The 19,493-nt window shown below is 49.2% G+C and overlaps 1 protein-coding gene and 1 long non-coding RNA gene across 4 annotated transcripts in view; one reads left to right on the forward strand and one right to left on the reverse strand.

Moving 5' to 3' along the window:
• LOC148777134 (uncharacterized) overlaps positions 1-19,493 on the forward strand; it is a 29,706-nt gene that overhangs the window by 7,462 nt on the left and 2,751 nt on the right. The window lies entirely within an intron of this gene.
• The window catches only part of RFX2 (regulatory factor X2), a 95,211-nt gene continuing 93,059 nt past the window's right edge, over positions 17,342-19,493 (reverse strand). For both annotated transcript variants that reach the window (XM_055429402.2, XM_055429401.2), the window contains one exon: positions 17,342-19,490. In XM_055429402.2, coding sequence (XP_055285377.1) covers positions 19,393-19,490 — 98 coding nt within the window. In that variant the 3' untranslated portion in view covers positions 17,342-19,392. The remainder of the gene's footprint in view (positions 19,491-19,493) is intronic.

Raw genomic sequence — 19,493 nt, forward strand, 5'->3', positions numbered from 1 at the left:
TGTTAGCAGCAAAAACGGAGGAAAGCTGCAAAGAAGGTACGTCTGCCCTCCTTGAAACCCTGGGGACTCTAGGATATCGGGCTTCGGCAAAAAAGGCCCAAATCTGTCAACAACAGGTCACCTATCTGGGATACCAGATCAAGGGAGGGCAGAGGTGGCTGACAGAAGCTCGTAAACAGACCATTATGAACATCCCTGCCCCCAAAAGCCCCCGCCAATTGCGGGAATTCCTGGGGGCTGCAGGGTTCTGTCGCCTCTGGATACCAGGCTTCGCCGAAATGGTCGCACCTCTGTACCCCCTTACAAAACAAGGAGCCTTGTTTGACTGGCGGGAGGAGCATTCTGTGGCCTTCAAAAATGTCAAAAGAGCCCTATTGACTTCCCCGGCTCTCGGGCTCCCAGATCTGACCAAGCCCTTTAGACTGTTTGTAGATGAGAAACAGGGCTACGCAAAAGGGGTCTTGGTCCAAGATATAGGACCCTGGAAACGTCCTGTAGCCTACCTCTCGAAAAAGCTAGACCCCGTGGCTTCAGGCTGGCCACCCTGTTTGCGCATGGTGGCGGCTATTGCGGTCCTCATCAAGGACGCCCACAAGTTGACCATGGGGCAGCCCTTAACCATCTTTGCCCCACACGCGGTTGAAGCCCTCATCAGACAGCCACCAGACCGCTGGCTATCCAATTCCCGGATGACCCACTACCAAGCCATGCTCCTGGACACAGACCGAGTGCGTTTCGGTCCCATCGTGGCACTCAACCCGGCCACTCTGCTCCCGATCCCGGAAGAACCCGAATGGCATGACTGCCACTTGATTCTTGCGGAGGCGCATGGGACCAGGCCAGACCTGACAGACCGACCACTGCCGGACGCAGACTTCACCTGGTACACTGACGGTAGCAGCTTGGTAGACAACGGACAAAGAAAAGCGGGGGCAGCTGTGACTACAGAAACCGAGGTAATCTGGGCAGAAGCCCTTCCGCCGGGAACCTCAGCCCAGAAGGCCGAACTCATCGCCCTGACCACGGCCCTCCGGATGGCAGAAGGTAAGAAGTTAAATGTGTACACCGACAGCCGGTACGCATTCGCTACAGCCCACATCCACGGAGAAATTTATAGACGCAGAGGGCTCCTTACCTCTGAGGGAAAAGACATCAAAAATAAGACTGAGATTCTAGATTTACTAAAGGCCCTGTTTCTTCCCCAAAAACTCAGTATAGTACATTGCCCAGGACACCAAAAAGGAGACAGTCCCGTGGCACGAGGAAATCGGATGGCCGACAGAGCGGCCCATGAGGCGGCCTCAAACGGGCCACCCAATGCCCTGCAGATCCTCCCTCTGGCCTCGGGACTTGTCAATACTTATGTCTCAAATCGGCCGTTCCAGTATACTGAAGAAGACATAGGCCTATTACGGAAGATGGGAGCTTCCTATAAACCTGAAGAGGGATGCTGGACTTATCAACAAAAGCCAGTAATGCCCAAGAAACAGACTCAGGAATTCTTTGACCATCTACACAGATTAACTCACCTTAGCCCCCGAAAAATGAAGGCCCTCATAGAAAAGGAAAACCCATATTATTTATTAGAGGGGGACAGGCTCTTACAGCAAGTGGCAGGCGACTGCAGGGCCTGCGCCCAAGTTAATGCAAACAAGGCCCAATATGGGGTCGGAGCCCGGGTGCGGGGACACCGACCAGGCATACATTGGGAAATCGACTTCACCGAGATAAAACCAGGACACTATGGCTATAAATATCTCTTGGTGTTTGTGGACACTTTTTCTGGCTGGGTAGAGGCCTTCCCCACGAAACAGGAGACGGCCCGAACGGTCACCAAGAAGCTGCTAGAAGAAATTTTTCCCAGGTATGGAATGCCCCAGACACTAGGGACCGATAACGGGCCAGCCTTCGTCTCCCAGGTAAGTCAGCTGGTGGCTAAGCTGTTGGGGATTAATTGGAAATTACATTGCGCCTACAGACCCCAAAGTTCAGGGCAGGTAGAGCGAATGAATAGAACCATCAAGGAGACCTTAACCAAATTAACGCTTGCAACTGGCTCCAGAGACTGGGTGTCCCTACTGCCCCTGGCCCTATACCGAGCCCGAAATACCCCAGGGCCCCACGGCTTAACCCCATTTGAAATACTATATGGGGCCCCACCGCCGGCCACCACTCTCCTCGGTCCCCATATTGCTGGACATGCTAACAGCCCTTCTTTAAAAGCCCATCTGCAGGCGCTCCAGATCGTGCAAAGAGAAGTGTGGAAACCACTGGCCGCAGCCTACCAGGAACAGCTAAACAAACCCGTGATCCCACACCCGTTTCAGATCGGAGACTCTGTCTGGGTCCGCAGACATCAGACTAAAAACCTCGAGCCCCGGTGGAAAGGACCCTATACAGTCCTTTTGACTACCCCAACCGCCCTGAAGGTAGACGGCATCGCTGCTTGGATCCACTCCTCGCACGTTAAGCGTGCCCCGTCATCAGGCTCCGCCGACACCAGCCAAGACAGCCCGGACGGACCGCCCCGATGGAGGCTTCAACGCTCTCAAAATCCACTCAAGATAAGACTTTCAAAGATTATATAACTATAATCCTTATAATCTTGAGTTCCCTGTCACCTGTATCCCCTGCTAACCCCCATACCCCAAAACAAATAACCTGGAAACTTCTAGATGGGCTCACTGGCGAGGTACTCAACTCAACCACCGAGATTCACCCCCCCAACACTTGGTGGCCAGATCTGTATTTCAACTTCAAAGACATTGTACAGATAGATGGGACTGGGGGACTTCTGCAGGCCGACGGGTTTTGGGCATGCCCAGGGTACCTGAAAAACTGGAAAACTTGCGGGGGCATGCAACATTATTGGTGTAGTTCTTGGTCCTGCGTGACCTCTAATGATGGCAACCGTAAGTGGGACGTTGGAAGCAGGGATGGAATTACCTTTTCGTTTGCACTAAAGGCCCCCGACGAGGGTGCATATTCCCCAGGCCCAGACGGAAAAGATAAGTATGCCCAAGTTAAGATAACATTCAACCAAGAAACAGCAAAAAAACTCCATTGGGCTTCGGGGCTCAGCTGGGGAATTCAGACCAATGCAGGGCCCACCTGGTGGGGCCCCTTCTACGGGGGTATCATAACCATCCTCCAAACCATAGAAACACCAGGCCCCACTGCTGCTGTCGGACCCAACACCGTCCTGACAGCTTCAAACCCCCAAGCCCCTAAAAATAGCTCAGGAGTCAAAAGTAACACCCCCTCACCTAGTCAGTTGACACCTCTGTCAGGACCATCAGAGACCCCTACACCAGAAACTAGGGTTCAATTATTCAACCTGGTACAGGGAGCCTACCTCGCCCTTAACGCCTCTGACCCTGACAGGACCCAAGAGTGCTGGCTATGCTTAGTGTCTAGCCCCCCTTATTACGAGGGTATAGCAGTCGGGGGCAACTACTCCAATCATACCCAGGTCTCCGGCCGATGTGCTTCTGGCACTCAGCACAAACTAACCTTGTCCCAAGTATCTGGGAAAGGACTTTGCCTCGGGACTGTTCCTAAAACCCACCAGGCCCTATGTAACATCACCAAAAAGGTAACCAGAGGCACCTACTACCTAGAAGCCCCTAATGGGACCTATTGGGCTTGCAGCACCGGGCTAACCCCATGTGTCTCTGCCGCAGTGCTTAACAGAACCACTGACTACTGTGTCTTGGTTGAGTTATGGCCTAAAATAACTTACCATAGTTCTGAGTATGTCTATAACTATTTTGAAAAAAGGTTTCGGTATAAGAGAGAGCCTGTTTCCATCACCCTGGCCGTGCTGCTCGGAGTGGGAGGAATAGCGGCAGGATTAGGCACGGGGACGGCAGCACTCATAGAAACTAGTCAGTTCGGACGGCTCCAGGCCGCCATGCACACGGACATCAGAGCATTAGAAGAATCTGTAAGCGCTCTAGAAAAGTCACTTACCTCCCTCTCCGAAGTAGTTTTGCAAAACAGGAGAGGGTTAGATATCCTATTTTTGCAGGAAGGAGGGCTTTGTGCAGCCCTAAAGGAAGAATGCTGCTTCTATGCGGACCATACCGGGCTAGTGAGAGACAATATGGCTAAGCTAAGAGAAAGGCTCAAACAGAGACAAAAACTATTCGAGACTGAACAGGGATGGTTTGAAAGCTGGTTCAATCGCTCTCCCTGGCTCACGACCCTACTCTCCTCCATCATGGGCCCTCTAATCATTATCCTGCTCATACTATTATTTGGCCCATGCATTTTCAACCGACTAATGCAGTTCATTAGAGACAGGCTGTCAGTTGTGCAAGCCTTGGTTCTAACTCAGCAATATCACCAGGTAAGACAAGGTGAATATGAATAGAGATAGATTAAAAAAAACCTCGAATGGAAGATTCCATTCTTATTCACAAAAGAAATGGGGGAATGAGAGAACCATAATTTGACCATCTTGGGCCAGGTCTCAAAAAGCCCCTAGAGGGAGGAGGGGATTGCGACACATAAACCTGAGTCACAGACTCCTCCCTAAGAAAATCCCGCCGGCGCCAAGAATTAAGAAACTCCTCCTAAGGAAAGTCCCGCCGGCGCCAAAAGTCGAGCCAATCAGAGTAAAAATGGTAAAAACCCCCCCCAAACCCCGCGCGCGAAAAAGCTGGCCAATGAGCTACCGTGTATGTATAAACTGACCAATAAGCTACTGCCAGGTTGATCTTTTGAACAGAAATGGGTGCTTGTGTAACCTGCCGCCTCACCCAAAAGACCGCCTCACTGGGACCTCGCTTTAAATCAGCCAATAGAGACCCAGTAACTAAGCATCTCGCTTCTGTACCCGCGCTTCCCGCCTCCGCCGTTCCTATAAAAACCCCTCACTCCAACCGTTAGGCGCGCAAAGCCTACAGACAGACTTTGTCGCCCCAGGTACCTGGCATTCGAATAAACCTCTTGCTGATTGCATCCGGACGTGAGTGGTCTCGTTGTTCCCTGGGAAGGGTCCTCCTAGAAAGAAGGATCTCTGTGGAGGTCTTTCACCAGAAGCCTGTCAAAATCTAAAATGCAACCGTATCCTCTTGACTGTTAACAGCCCAGCTACCCTAGATTAAGAGCCAAAAGTAGCATCTCAGGTGTATGGGTTAGGGACAGATGTCACTGGGAAAGAACCCCGAGGGTGATTTCTAAAATCACCTCCAGTGTATCGGAGACTGTCCTGACCCCGAGCTCCGAAAACCATGTTAGTTCTATTAATGATTCCAAAAGAATAGAAATAATTGAGGTAAAAAGATCTAAGACAGACTTTAGAAACTGACACAGGGTCTGGAGATACGAATGCCTAGGTCGAATGGGTCACATTTACAGTGCAAGCCCATCATAAGAGTGATGTTATGCATGTGTGGCCGGACGCCCACAGGCACAGGTGGGGAACCAGTTCCCCCTCAGATGGGACACTGAGCTGGGAGGAATGCATCACATGTTGGCCCTTTACCAGGACAAAGATGTGTGATGGAAAGACCTGCAAGAATCTATTGTGGCTCTTTCCTGAACTGCAAAGGTCGGACCCAAGAGCCATCCCCTCTTTCTCCATAGGTAATATGAACCAATGCAGGAGATGCAAGAGACTTGGTTTCGATCCCTGGGTTGGGAAGATCCTCTGGAGAAGGAAATGGCAACCCACTCCAGTATTCTTCCCAGGAAAATCCCATGGACAGAGGAGCCTGGCAGGCTACGGTCCATGGGGTCGCAAAGAGTCAGACATGACTGAGCACAGCAAGTACTCTTGCCTCTCTAGGCAGGGGGCAGAATTCAGTAGACCCATGGGAGAACTTGCAACCTGTACCAGCATCTTGAACATTACTGATGAGCCAGACAACGGTAACTACTCAACCCTCCATAGACCCCGGGCTGATGTCTGGTGGTTTTGTGGGAAAAGGAACCTCCTAGACTGACTGCCAACAAGTTGGACAGGGACTTGTGCCTTCGTTCAATTGGCCAGTCCCTTCACCCTGGCATTCCTCAAGGTGCCTGAAAAGCCACCCAGCCACCGAAGTCGGAGAACAGCGGTGGACTCCTTTGACATATATATATATATATACATATATAGATTCAATAGGAGTCCCTAGGGGAGTTCTTAATGAATTCAAGGCCTGAAACCAAATAGCTCCAGGGTTTGAGTCAGTACTTTTTAGGTAGTCCACAGTTAAAAAAAAATGTAGATTGGATTAATTACATATATTATAACCAACAGATTTATCAGATATACTAGAGATGCCCTCCAAGGAGTAGCTAACCAATTGGATGCCACCAGTTGGATGGCTTGGGAAATACGATTACACTGGACATGATAACTAGTAGAGAAAGGGGGTGTTCATGTTATGCTGGGTGGGAAATGCTGTACTTTTATTCCCAAGAATACAGCTCCTGATGGAACCATCACAAAGGCCTTATAAGGACTAACGACCTTAACCAGTGAGCTGGCAGAAAATGCTGGAATTGATGATCCATTCACACATTGGTTAAAAGGATGGTTTGGAAAATGGAAAGATGTGGTTGCCTCAGTTCTCACCCCTCTCATAACAGTTCAGTCGCTCAGTCGTGTCCGACTCTTTGTGACCCCATGAACCACAGCACGCCAGGCCTCCCTGTCCATCACCAACTCCCGGAGTCCACCCAAACCCATGTCCATCGAGTTGGTGATGCCATCCAGCCATCTCATTCTCTGTTGTCCCCTTCTCTTCCTGCCCTCAATCTTTCCCAGCATCAGGGTCTTTTCAAATGAGTCAGCTCTTCACATCAGGTGGCCAAAGTATTGGAGTTTCAGCTTCAACATCAGTCCTTCCAATGAACACCCAGGACTGATCTCCTTTAGGATGGACTGGTTGGAACTCCTTGCAGTCCAAGGGACTCTCAAGAGTCTTCTCCAACACACAGTTCAAAAGCATCAATTCTTCGGTGATCAGCTTTCTTTATAGTCCAACTCTCACATCCATACATGACCACGGGAAAAACCATAGCCTTGACTAGACGGACCTTTGTTGGCAAAGTAATGTCTCTGCTTTTTAATATGCTGTCTAGGTTGGTCATAACTTTCCTTCCAAGGAGTAAGTGTCTTTTAATTTCATGCTGCATTCACCATCTGCAGTGATTTTGGAGTCCAGAAAAATAAAGTCAGCCACTGTTTCCCCGTCTGTTTGCCATGAAGTGATGGGACCGGATGCCATGATCTTAATTTTCTTAATGTTGAGCTTTAAGCCAACCTTTTCACTCTCCTCTTTCACTTTCATCAAGAGGCTTTTTAGTTCCTCTTCACTTTCTGCCATAAGGGTGGTGTCATCTGCATATCTGAGGTTATTGATATTTCTCCCGGCAATCTTGATTCCAGCTTGTGCTTCCTCCAGCCCAGCGTTTCTCGTGATGTACTCTGCATATAAGTTAAATAAGCAGGGTGACAATATACAGCCTTGACGTACTCCTTTTCCTATTTGGAACCAGTCTGTTGTTCCATGTACAGTTCTAACTGTTGCTTCCTGACTTGCATCCAGGTTTCTCAAGAGGCAGGTCAGGTGGTCTGGTATTTCCATCTTTTTCAGAATTTTCCACAGTTTATTGTGATTCACACAGTCAAAGGCTTTGGCATAGTCAATGAAGCAGAAATAGATGTTTTTCTGGAACTCTCTTGCTTTTTCTATGATCCAGCAGATGTTGGCAATTTGATCTCTGGTTCCTCTGCCTTTTCTAAAACCAGCTTGAACATCTGGAAGTTCACGGTTCATATATTGCTGAAGTCTGGCTTGGAGAATTTTGAGCATTACTTTACTAGCGTGTGAAATGAGTGCAATTGTGTGGTAGTTTGAGCATTCTTTTGCATTGCCTTTCTTTGGGATTTGAATGAAAACTGACCTTTTCCAGTCCTGTGGCCACTGCTGAGTTTTCCAAATTTGCTGGCATATTGAGTGCAGCACTTTCACAGCATCATCTTTCAGGGTTTGAAATAGCTCAGCTGGAATTCCATCACCTCCACTAGCTTTGTTCATAGTGATGCTTCCTAAGGCCCACTTGACTTCACATTCCAGGATGTCTGGCTCAAGGTTGGTGATCACACCATCGTGATTATCTTGGTCGTGAAGATCTTTTTGTACAGTTCTTCTGTGTATTCTTGCCACCTCTTCTTAATATCTTCTGCTTCTGTTAGGTCCCTATCATTTCTGTCCTTTATTGAGCCCATCTTTGCATGAAATGTTCCCTTGGTATCTCTAATTTTCTTGAAGAGATCTCTTGTTTTTCCTATTCTGTTGTTTTCCTTTATTTCTTTGCACTGATCACTGAGGAAGGCTTTCTTGTCTCTCCTTACTATTCTTTGGAACTCTGCATTCAGATGGGTATATATTTCCTTTTCTCCTTTGCTTTTCGCTTCCTTTCTTTCCACAACTATTTGTAAGACCTCCTCAGACAGCTGTTTTGCTTTTTTGTGTTTCTTTTTCTTGGGGATGGTCTTGATTCCTGTCTCCTGTACAATGTGATGAATCTCCATCCATTGTTCATCAGGCACTCTGTCTATCAAATCTAGTCCCTTAAATCTGTTTCTCATAAGGGATTTGATTTAGGTCATACCTGAACAGTCTAGTGGTTTTCTCCACTTTCTTCAATTTCAGTCTGTATTTGGCAATAAGGAGTTCATGATCCGAGCCACAGTCAGCTCCCGGTCTTGTTTTTTCTGACTATATAGAGCTTCTCCATCGAGAATTTATAAGAAATAAAAAAGTGGTCCATTTTCAAAGGTAGCTAGCTCTGAGAGGAAAACTGCCAGGAGCTAAGCTTGCCTAACAGTTTGCTGATGTAACAACCACAAAGTTCACACATCTGGAAAGTCCCTAAGCAAGCGGGATGTTGTGGGAGAGAGAAACTAAAATCTTGGTTGAGAAATAGCAGACTTAGGTCGGGAAGGGAGAAGGAAGGATACCCTATAACTAAACCTCCAGGATGATTGTACACCCCACAGTATACATCTCCTGCTCATAACAGTAGCAGGAGTCTTAACAGTGTAGGGTGCTGCATTACCCCTTGTGAGAGGGCAATAAATAAACAAATGCTCCTGGCATAGCAACAGAATAAACGGGAGGGAATTTGTAAGAAATAAAAAAGTGATCCATTTTCAAAGGTAGCTAGCTCTGAGTGGAAGACTGCCAGGAGCCAAGCTTGCCTAACAGTTTGCTGATGTAACAACCACAAAGTTCACACACCTGGAAAGTCCCTAAACAAGCGGGATGTTGTGAGAGAGATAAACTAAAATCTTGGTTGAGAAATAACAGACTTAGGTCGGGAAGGGAGAAGGAAGGATACCTATAGCCAAACCTCCAGGATGATCATACACCCCATAGTACCCAGCCAATGAGGAACCGAGGGAGGGACCTGCGAGCTAGCAAATAAAGTGCTTGCTGTAACTGTCCCAGCTGTGCCTGCCCACCAAAACACCCGCTCTCTTGAGACCATCATTAAAAGTCTCACTTTGACCGTGCTTTGTGTCTCTGGGTCCATTCCTTGGTTTTGGACCTGTGAGCATATTTCTAACACTTTGGAGCTCACCAAACTCTCTGAGCCTTAGGATGTTTGCACTGGTTGATCCCCACGCTTGGAACTTTGTGCTCCAGGTCTTCAGTTTGGGTCCCAGCTCCACTCCTGCTCCAGTATGATCTGGACAAGGAGGTCCTGTAGCCTTTGGGCTACATCTGTCTTCAAGCTAAGGGTGGCTGTTACATTTTTAATTGTTGGAACAAAACCAAAAGAAGAACAATCTCTCATGACATGTGAAAATCATGTGAAATTTAAATCTCAGCACCCATAGATTTACTTGAAAACAGCCATAGTCATTGACATAATGTCTGTGGCTGCTTTCAAGCTGCAGCCACAGAGCTGAGTTCTTTTAACAGACTGTCTGGCCCAAAAATCTTAAAATATTTACTTGTTGGGTCTCGATAGAAGTTTTGTTGTTGTTCAGTTGCCAAGTCTTGTCTGATTGACTCTGCTAACCCGTGGGCTCTGGCAGGCCAGGTTTCCCTGTCCTTCGCTATCTCCCAGGGTTTGCTCAAACTCGTGTCCAGTGAGTCGGTGATGCCATCCAACCATCTCATCCTCTGTCACGCTCTTCTGCCCTCAGTCTTTCTCCTGCCCTCAGGGTCTTTTCCAATGAGCTGGCTCTTCACATCAGATGGCCAAAGTATTGGAGCTTCAGCTTCAGTCCTTCCAATGAGTATTCAGGGCTGATTTCCTTTAGGATTGACTGGTTTGCGGTATTTATATGGTTGTTCTATACATTTCTGTACAACCAATGGGGTGTGGTGAATGTTCAACAGCTGCTTCTTTGGGAGAAGCAGCGAAGTATGTGTTTCTGTCTATAATTACACATGTGCCTGTGTATATATACTTTCTTGTAAATTTTACCATTTTCCCATAGTTAAGTTTCGAAGACAATAAAACAATAAAACGGACCCTGCCTTGTAGTGCTGATGATATAAAAACTTCATATGGCCAGTCTTAGGCTACCAGTGTGAATATCACTAATCAGAGTTGAGCAGAGGTGTGCAGTAGCATACTAGATTTTTTTCTCTGTCTCTTTAGAGCCTGCTACTTTCTTGCTGTAACCTCCAAACCAGCAGCATTAGCATCACCAGGAAATCTGTTGAAAATACAGACTCCCAGGTTCCAACCTAGACCTGAATCAGAATCTTCACTTTAGCAAGATACTCACTTGCTACCTTGGATTTTGCCTCCAGGCTGTAGGCACAGGCCACAGAGGTTGGCTAGAAATTCTTCAGGAATAGCTAAAACGTCAGTGCTGGAAAGGACACTAGGGGTCATCAGGTCTTTCTAGTCTGCAGTACACAGACTTAGTTTTCTTGTTTTTTGGGCTTCCTTAGTGACTCAGTGGTAAAGAATCCGCCTAATAATGCAGGAGATGCGGGTTTAATCCCTGTGTCAGGAAGAACCCCTGGAGGAGGAAATGGCAACCCACTCTGGTATCCTTGCCTAGGAAATCCCATGAACAGAGGAGCCTGGCGGGCTACAGTCCATGGAGTTGCAAGAGTCAGGCACAACTTAGCAACTAAAGAACAACAATCACTATATATTCATTACATTTTATCTATTACATTATCTGTAACTTCTCTTGGGTAAGTGTTCTTGGCTGTTGCCATGTCTCTGAACCCTCTGACCGGTGATGAACTTAATACTTTATGTTCCTTTTATTGGTTGAAGTTGACATTAAATAGATACCTTATATTACCACTTCAGATAGGAAACCACTGAGCCATAGCTGTAAAAATAAACACGGAAAACAAAACAATGTTTTATAATTCTGGGTGGATATTGTTGCCTGCCAAGGTGTTGAGCCCCAAGCCTGCTTTTTTTTTTTTAATGTAAAGAGATTAGCAAAGTATTAGAGGGCTATTAAAGGCAGATTGTCACTCAACTGAAACTTCTTGACACAGGGAGAAGGAATGAAAGAACTGAAAATGAGGTAACTAATCCATGAGATTCTGTGTCGTTTAATGCCCTGTCTGCATGCCTCCAAAAGTCAATTTCATGGGCCACATCCATCCCACACTTTGGGAGACTCCCAGCAACATGTCATCACTGGCTAAATATAATCCAGTTGTGGTTTCTCAAGGGACGCTAAACCCATCACCCTGACGTTCATGCACGCTCAGTTGTCTGACTCTTTGCAACTCCATAGACTGCAGCTCACCAGGCTCCTCAGTCCATGGAATTCACCAGACAAGAATACTGGAGTGGGTTGTCATGTCCACCTCCAGGGGATCTCCCTGACCCAGGGATTGAACCCGTGTCTCCTTCATTGGCAGGTAGCTTCTTAACTGAGCTGCCGGGGAAGCCCCATCAGCCTGATGAGCCAACTAAATTTCTCTTGGTTTCACAGTTTTCATCCTGGTGGCCATGGTTGCCTTTGTCATGTCCCTTAGACCTTCCTTTGCTTTCTTTATCTGGTCTCCTCTAATACATTCACTTAGTCAACATTTATTTATGCAGTAAATATTTGTTGATTACCTACTCTGATGGTTTTAAAACACGGCCCCAAATTCTCTGACCTTCTTCCCATCACAAGGTCAGGTCTCAAACGCCACCTGATGCCACTTAACATGTGGAATCTAAAATACGACACAAACTTATCTCACGAAACAGAAACAGACACGGAACAGACTTGTGGTTGCCAAGGGGGATGGAGGTGGGGGAGGGACGGACTGGGAATTTGGAGTTCGCGGATGCAAACTATTCTATATAGAATGGATAAACAACAAGGTCCTGCTGTACAACACAGAACTACATTCAATGTCCCATGGCAAACCATAATGGAAAAGCACATGTATATGTACAGCTGAATCACTGTTGCATAGCAGAAATTAACAACATTGTAAATCAGCTATTCTCCAATTTAAAGAAAGGTGAGGGCTCCATTTTCCATGAATGGGGGCTGGCTGGTTACGGGTCCATTTATAGAAGTGGGAGTGATACCATGTGACTCACAAAGCTGAGGATACAACTTCCTCCTGCTTTGCGGGAACTGATGTTCTAGAAGCCTTTAGCTGTCTTGTAACCAGTCCACCTGCCCTGAGGCTGCCGTGCTATAAAGGCGCTGAAATGAGACCAAAAGGCAAGGACTTCCTGGTCATCCAGTGGCCAAGACTCTGTGCTCGCAGTGCAGGGGGCCTGGGTTCAATCCCTGGTCAGGGAACTGGATCCCACATGCTGCAGCTAAGACCTGACGTTGCCAAACGCATTAAAAAGAGACCAAAAGGCAAAGCCCTGAGAGAGACCTGCCCAGCCTGGCCCTTTCCGTTCTTCACCTCTGTGAAAGGTAAATGATGCTTCCTTTTATAAACCAAACCACTGAGTTTAGGAATATTTGTTACACAGCAGCTTATATTCACCGCACCTACTGCGTCTCAGATACCGTTCTACATTTGGGGGCTCAGGAACGAGACAGACCCTGCTGCCACAGAGCTTCGCATTCTTCTGTGGGGAGACTGACAATAGACAAGGAAGTGAAGTAATTTGAGATAGTGACCCAGTCAGTGCTATAGAAAAAATAATAAAGCATCAAGTGACAGAGAGGGTACTTTCTATTGGCTGTTCAGGGACTTCCCTGGTGGCCCAGTGGTTAAGAATCCACCTTCCAATGCAGGGGTCGTGGTTTGATCCCTGGTTGGGGAACTAGGATCCCATGTGTTGCAGGGCGGCTAAGATCCGACACTGCCAAAAGTAAATATTTTTAAAAAAAAGATTGTTCACAGGAGTCCCCTCTGGGGACCTGAGGAGGTGACATTCTAGTGGAAGACCTGCAGGAGAAGCACTCTAGACAGTAGTGAGTGCAAAGGTCCTGAGGCAGAAACCAGTTTGGTGAAAAGTGAGGAGCTCAGTTTGGCTGGGGCTGAGTGAGCAAGGCCCCACAGGGCCTAGGAGGCTATAGAGTTCTTGGAGGGGTTTGTGAGTTTTCTCCAAGAAAAGGGTCAGAAGTGGGAAATGGAGGGACCCCAATGGTTTCCGTTAAGCTGCTGACCAGCCTCTGCTGCCTTCTTCCTCCCCTGACCCCGAGTCTGGGCTGAAGCCCTGAGGACCAAGAACTTCCTTCTCTACAGCCAAGTTGGAAAATGGCTTCTGTAGTTAGACCCCAGGAAAAGGGCCTTCACAGCTGTAATTTAGTTATCATCTACCCTTTGTGGGCAGGGAGCCGGCGTGGGACGTAGCTGCTCTGTGCTCAGCACCTCTTCTCCTACTGTAGTCCACTGGGGCAAGTTCTTGCCAGCAAGGTGTGGCCGACGCGGAAGCCGAGAGGGGGTCCCCTGATCCAATCTGGGTGCATCGGTTTCCCTCCCATGTTTTGCAGCAGCTCAGTGTGGGATGGATCGAGGAGGAAATACTGATCTTAAAGCTTCCCAAGTGGCTCAGTGGTAAACAATCTGCCTGCCATTGCAGGAGTCTCAGGAGACTCAAGTTCGATCCTTGTTCAGTTCAGTTCAGTTCAGTTGCTCCCTGGGGGGTTTGGAAATGGCAACCCACTCCAGTATTCTTGCTTGGATAATCCCATGGACAGAGGAGCCTGTCAGGTTACAGTGCATGAGGTTGCAAAGAGTCAGACATGACTGAGCATGCATGCACTGATCTCACTCTATTTGTAATTTGAAAGATTTTTTTTTTAAGGTCACTCTGTGCAGCATGCAAGATCTTAGTTCCCTGACCAGGGATTGAACCTGTGTCCCCTGCATTGAGAGCGTGGAGTCCTAATCACTAGACCACCAGGGAAGTCCTTGTAATTAAAAGGAGTTAACCTTCAATTAAAAATAAGTTTGGGTTTACCCTAACTCTAAAAAAAAGAAAAAACAGATTCAAACTTACAAAGAAGTTGAAAAAACTACCAAGAAATTCCATGTGGCCTTCATCCAGCTTCCCCAAATATTACTTAAACAGCACAACGATCGAAACCAGCATATTCACACTGATCAATACGTGATCAGGACACTAGTGATTACAAACCTATTCAGGCCTCATCTGCTGACTGCCAGTGTTTTGTTCCTATCCCAGGATCCAGTCCAGGATTCCTCGTTTTATTTTCTATTTTTTGGCTTTGCACGGCATGTGGGATCTTAGTTCCCAGACCAGCGGATGGAACCTGTGCCCCCTGCAAAGGAAATGCGGTGTCTTAACCACTGGACTGCTAGGGAAGTCCCCCTTGTTGCATTTAGATGTCATTTCTCCTCGGGTTTCCTTTAGTCTGGATTAATTCCTCTGTCTTATTTTCCTTCACCATGACCCTAGTGAGGAATTGTTATTGTTTAGTTGTTAAGTCGTGTTCGACTCTTTTTGGGACCCCAAGGACTGTAGCCCACCAGGTTCCTCTGTTGAGGGGCTCTCTCAGGCAAGAATACTGAAGTGGGTTGACATTTCCATCTCCAGGTATCTCTTCGGACCAGGGATCGAACCTGCGCTGCGTGCATTCCAGGCAGATTCTTTACCACTGAGCCACCAGGGAAGCCCCTAGTCAGGAATACTCCCAGCTATTTTGTAGAATACTCCTTCATTTTGGGTCTGTTGGATGTTTCCTCCTGAATAAATTAAGGTGATGATTTCTGGGTGGGAATAACACAGAATAACCTATCCGGAAGGCACCTGATGGCAATTTGTATCATTACTGATGACAGCTCAGATCACTTGGTGTTGGTCAGGTTACTGTTTTTGTATTAACAGTTACTGAATATCTTGTAGGGAGATAAATAAACAGGAAATATTTGAGAAAGAGGAGGAGAGATGGGATGTGGAAGAGAGACAGCTAGCGCTGGTCTTTCCAGGCATGATTGCAATTTCAGTGTAAACAAAACAGCCTCCCCTCTAGGCAAAATCGGAGTTGGCTGTTTTCCCCAGTGTAAAGGAAGAGACAGTGTCACAAACTGACCACAGCGGGGTGGCAGAGGATTGGGATGAAATAAAAACTGGGCTCCAGGTAAAAAGCAGTTGAACTCCTTCTAAGTGAATAAATCTGTGGAGACTCAAAGGCTCTGTACTAGTTGAGGTCGGGCATCTTCCTGGAACCAGATCAAGTAGGCGCTGGCTGCTCAGATTGCACTCGCAGCATTAGGGGTGTGCCATGTCTAAAACGGGCTCTTGGGGTTGTGGTGAATTTGGAGACTGGGAAAGAGGATATGTGTATAGCTGATTCACTTTACTGTACAGTAGAAACGAATGCAACATTGTAAAGCAACTATCAGTTCAGTAGCTCAGTCATGTCCGACTCTGCGACCCCATGGACTGCAGCACACCAGGCTTCCCTTTCCATCACCAGCTCCCGGAGCTTGCTCAAATTCATGTCCATCGAGTCGGTGATAGTCCAGTAAAAATTAAAACAGGGGCTCTCGGGCAGTGGGGTGGGGATTTGGGCAGGAGGTCTGGATTCTCAGATGCTGAGCAAGTCAGCAGCACGTGGATGAGGTCACAGGGTGTGGAAGGAGCAGGACCCAGGTGTAGGGAGTGGGGATAGAGGGACAGCCAGAGAAGTGGGAGGAAGTGGTGCAAGGGTGCCGCTCCCAGCCAGGGAGAATCGCTTAGCACTCTGGCAGCTTCACACTCGTGTGTGTGATATCCAGGTGTACCCCATATTTTGCTTCAGAGTTCTTGCTACCAGAGAGTTCTTAGAAGCAGGAACATCAGTGGGTCCCCCTGCAATCCTCCCAAATGGTGGTTTACTGAACTCTGACTGGAGGGTTCACTGGGACCCTGGGAACACAGGCTCCTCTGTCTCATTGCTTTACCACTGTTGTTGTATGATGTCCACCTCGAGGTCCAATATGGCTGCTGGGGCTCCAGCCATCCTGCTTACTTTCCAGCCAGTAACTTTCGATTTTCCCATGGGTATGACAGTGGATGGGGGTGGTTAATACCTGCCTTGGAAAATCATAAAAAAAAAAAACAGACCAGAGCATCTACAGAGAAGCCACTGTGATTGGTCAGGACCTCCTGGAGGCTCTTGGTAGGACTAGGTCCCTCTTATGCACTACCCAGTGGGCCATCAAGGGACTCGATGACCCAGGAGCCTTCAGCAGGCTCCCCTCCTTATCTCTCTTCTCTGGCTCCTGGGGCAGGAATCGTGTGGGCATCACCTGTGCTCATGAGCCTCACCAGCCACCCAGGCCCTAAGGTGCCCTCCCCTACCAGGGACCCCATTTCCTGGCCCCAGCTGGGATCTCTGAGGGGGAAGGTTGGGGGTGCGGCTCCTGCTCTGTGCAAGGGTTGATGCTGCTCAGGGGCCATGGGCTGAAATCCTGAACCACGAGAGGGTGGGGACACCTCTGGGCTCCGCTAGGTTTTCAGAGCCTGGCAGGGCATTGCACGGAGTTGGGGCCTGGCCACTGGCTGAGGGGGAGGCTGCGTGCTTGGGTCCTGGGAGCTCCTCCCCAGGATTAGCCACAGTATTTCATTTGTGAAATGAAAGCACTGGCCCTTTGGTGGAAAATTCTTAGGAATTTCAAGATGGGGACCACAGAGGCATTAAGCCAACCGCAGGCCCTGGGGTTCCCAGCTCGGGATAATTTTCTTGTCACCTGGAGTCGCCCAGGCTGCCACTCGGGACAAAGGGGCCTGGGCTGGGGCTGAGGCTGAGCAACTCCTGCAGCATGCGGGGCACCTGCCTCGACCCCTAGAAGCAGCTTTTACGGGCAACTGAGAACTGCGTCCAGGTTTCTAGAACATCCTCCTGCCCCTGGGCCCTTGCTGGTTCCTGAGTGCATTGCTCTTCTCTGCAGGATTTCTCCAAAGTCCCACAATCCCTTGTGTTGGGTCCCCCCATGCCCACCCCCACCTCCTGCAGAGAGGGTGGTGGCAACAGTTATGGATGCCCAGCCCCCACCTTAATGCCACAAGCCGGGCTCTCTGGGGCTGGGCCCTGGTGATTCTGGAAGAGGCTCAGGCATTGATTCTTAGGGGGTTCTGAGGTCCGCCCCATGCCCCCCCCCACTGTACCAGCTACACCCGGTAAACACCCAATGGGCTGCGCCAGCAGCTGGAGCCTGGGTTTATTCTGCACCTCTGAACGACTCTAGTCTGGACACAGCGTGTTGCCCATCCTGGGCTGAGCTGCTTTGTTGTCCTCTCGGCCTGGGGAAACTGTCCCTTCTGGAACATTACCCAGGGAGCCAGAGGAAAGTGCCATTCCCTTCATCCCCCTTCCCAGGCTCAGGGAGCCCAGGTCTGGGCAGCCCACTGTCCCAGGACTAGGGGCCTGCGGGAAGGGGTGCTGTATCTTCCAGGACCACTGGGGGGCGGGGCAGGGGTGGGAGTGTGGACTCTGACCCTCAGTGGGTACATTCAGTGTGTTTATTGCAACGAAAAACGAGAATGGGCTCGAAAGTCTGGTGTCTTTACGTCATTTATATTCCTCCTCATGGAATCCGGCAAAGGACTAGACAGGGCGTAAGGCAGAAACGGGGAGGAGGAGGCAGGCATGACTATCCAGGAACCATGAACTTGACCGTCTCCCAGGAAAGCAGACGTATCTAAAGACATTCTTTTTGTCTGAGTTCATCTGAGTCTGCAGTCCTGAGAGGAGATGCGCTTGGTGATCACCATGACAGGCCGCTGGTTTCTTAGATGAGATTTCTCATCTTTCCCTTAGCTCCCTGGCCAGTGCACTCGAGGACACGGATGCACAGCGCTGCTGCTCGAGAAGTAGGGTTTCAAGGCCACGCGAGTTTCCATTAGTACCTTCTGCACACACGAGAAAACATTGGGGACCGGATATACTGCCGTATACACATTCACAAGGAACATTCTAATAACAATTAGAGCACAGAACTATCGGTATGAACATATTTTCAAAAAGAGAAACGCAGCCTGGCCTTCCTAGACCAGAGGCTCGTCGTCTTCTCTGCAGCTGCTGCGGGGCAGCCCTCTGGCCCAGGCGCATCGGTGCACCAGGTTAAATTATGAGGGACGCAGACATGGAGCGTGTAGAGTTTGGGGCTGGGCCAGGCTTTGGGATTCATTTGTCCCCAGAGAAGAGTTTGGACTCTGAGCAGTTCAAGATGGGACCTGCTGGAGTCACAGCGCTCAGGGATCGCTACTTCAAGGCAGGCAATCTGGAAGGTTCTGTGAAGTGGGGCTTAGACACAGCTGTTCATGCACAGGCTTGGCTGGACAGACTGCCCTCTGAAGGTGCCAAGGGGACACTGATCTCCCGAACTCCTTGGAACAAACTCATTCCAGACTTCACTGTTGAGCTTGATGTTGGCTGTGAATCCAATCCTTCCGGTTGCAGATCAAGCTTCTGGGTTTGATGGAAAGGTCCCACTGGGTCTTGGCATCAGGGAGCCTGTTTTGGTGACTGGTTCTTGAGCCACGTGGGGCTGTGGGCTGAGCCCCGTCCAGGGATCATTTGGCAGCTGCTTCTGAACCCTTTGGCATCTAGAGACCAGGCTCTTGGGGACCAGCTGGGCAGGAGGCCACGAGGCAAGGATCAAGACGGCCCCTGCCCTCTGCAGGGCATGAGGGGGGCTGCGGGACACCCCCTTCCTCCCTGGGGCCACTGGAGTTCCCAGCTGGGAGGGGAGGCAGTGACTGACCAACACCGCCCGGCCCCTTCCAGCTCTGAGCCAGGGTGTGTGCCGAAGGGGGAGGAGATTCAGGAGGAGAAGGTGGGCTAGGTGTCCCAGTGTGCAGCTCAGGCCCTGGGCGCCTGGCGTGCAATTCCTCCAGGGTCACAGCGGTTTTCGTCTTGAGGAAGAGGAGGGTGTCCTTTACGGGCACCCTGGCCCAGGGCCCTTGGACTCGGAGTAAAGGTCACTTGTCTAAGAGGCACTGTTGTGGCAGAGCTCGGGCCTGGAGCTGGGGGCCCAGTTAGACACCCTGCAAGGGGTGGTTGGGGTCGCTGCGCTCCCGCTTCACCAAGGGCTCGCCCCGTCCTCGGGTCTCCGAGTGGGCCTCGCTGATGTCATCTG

The sequence above is a fragment of the Moschus berezovskii genome, chromosome 8 (assembly GCF_049115385.1).
Source record: "Moschus berezovskii isolate FMDL1 chromosome 8, NW_MosBer_1.0, whole genome shotgun sequence".
In the NCBI taxonomy this organism is placed as follows: domain Eukaryota; kingdom Metazoa; phylum Chordata; class Mammalia; order Artiodactyla; family Moschidae; genus Moschus; species Moschus berezovskii.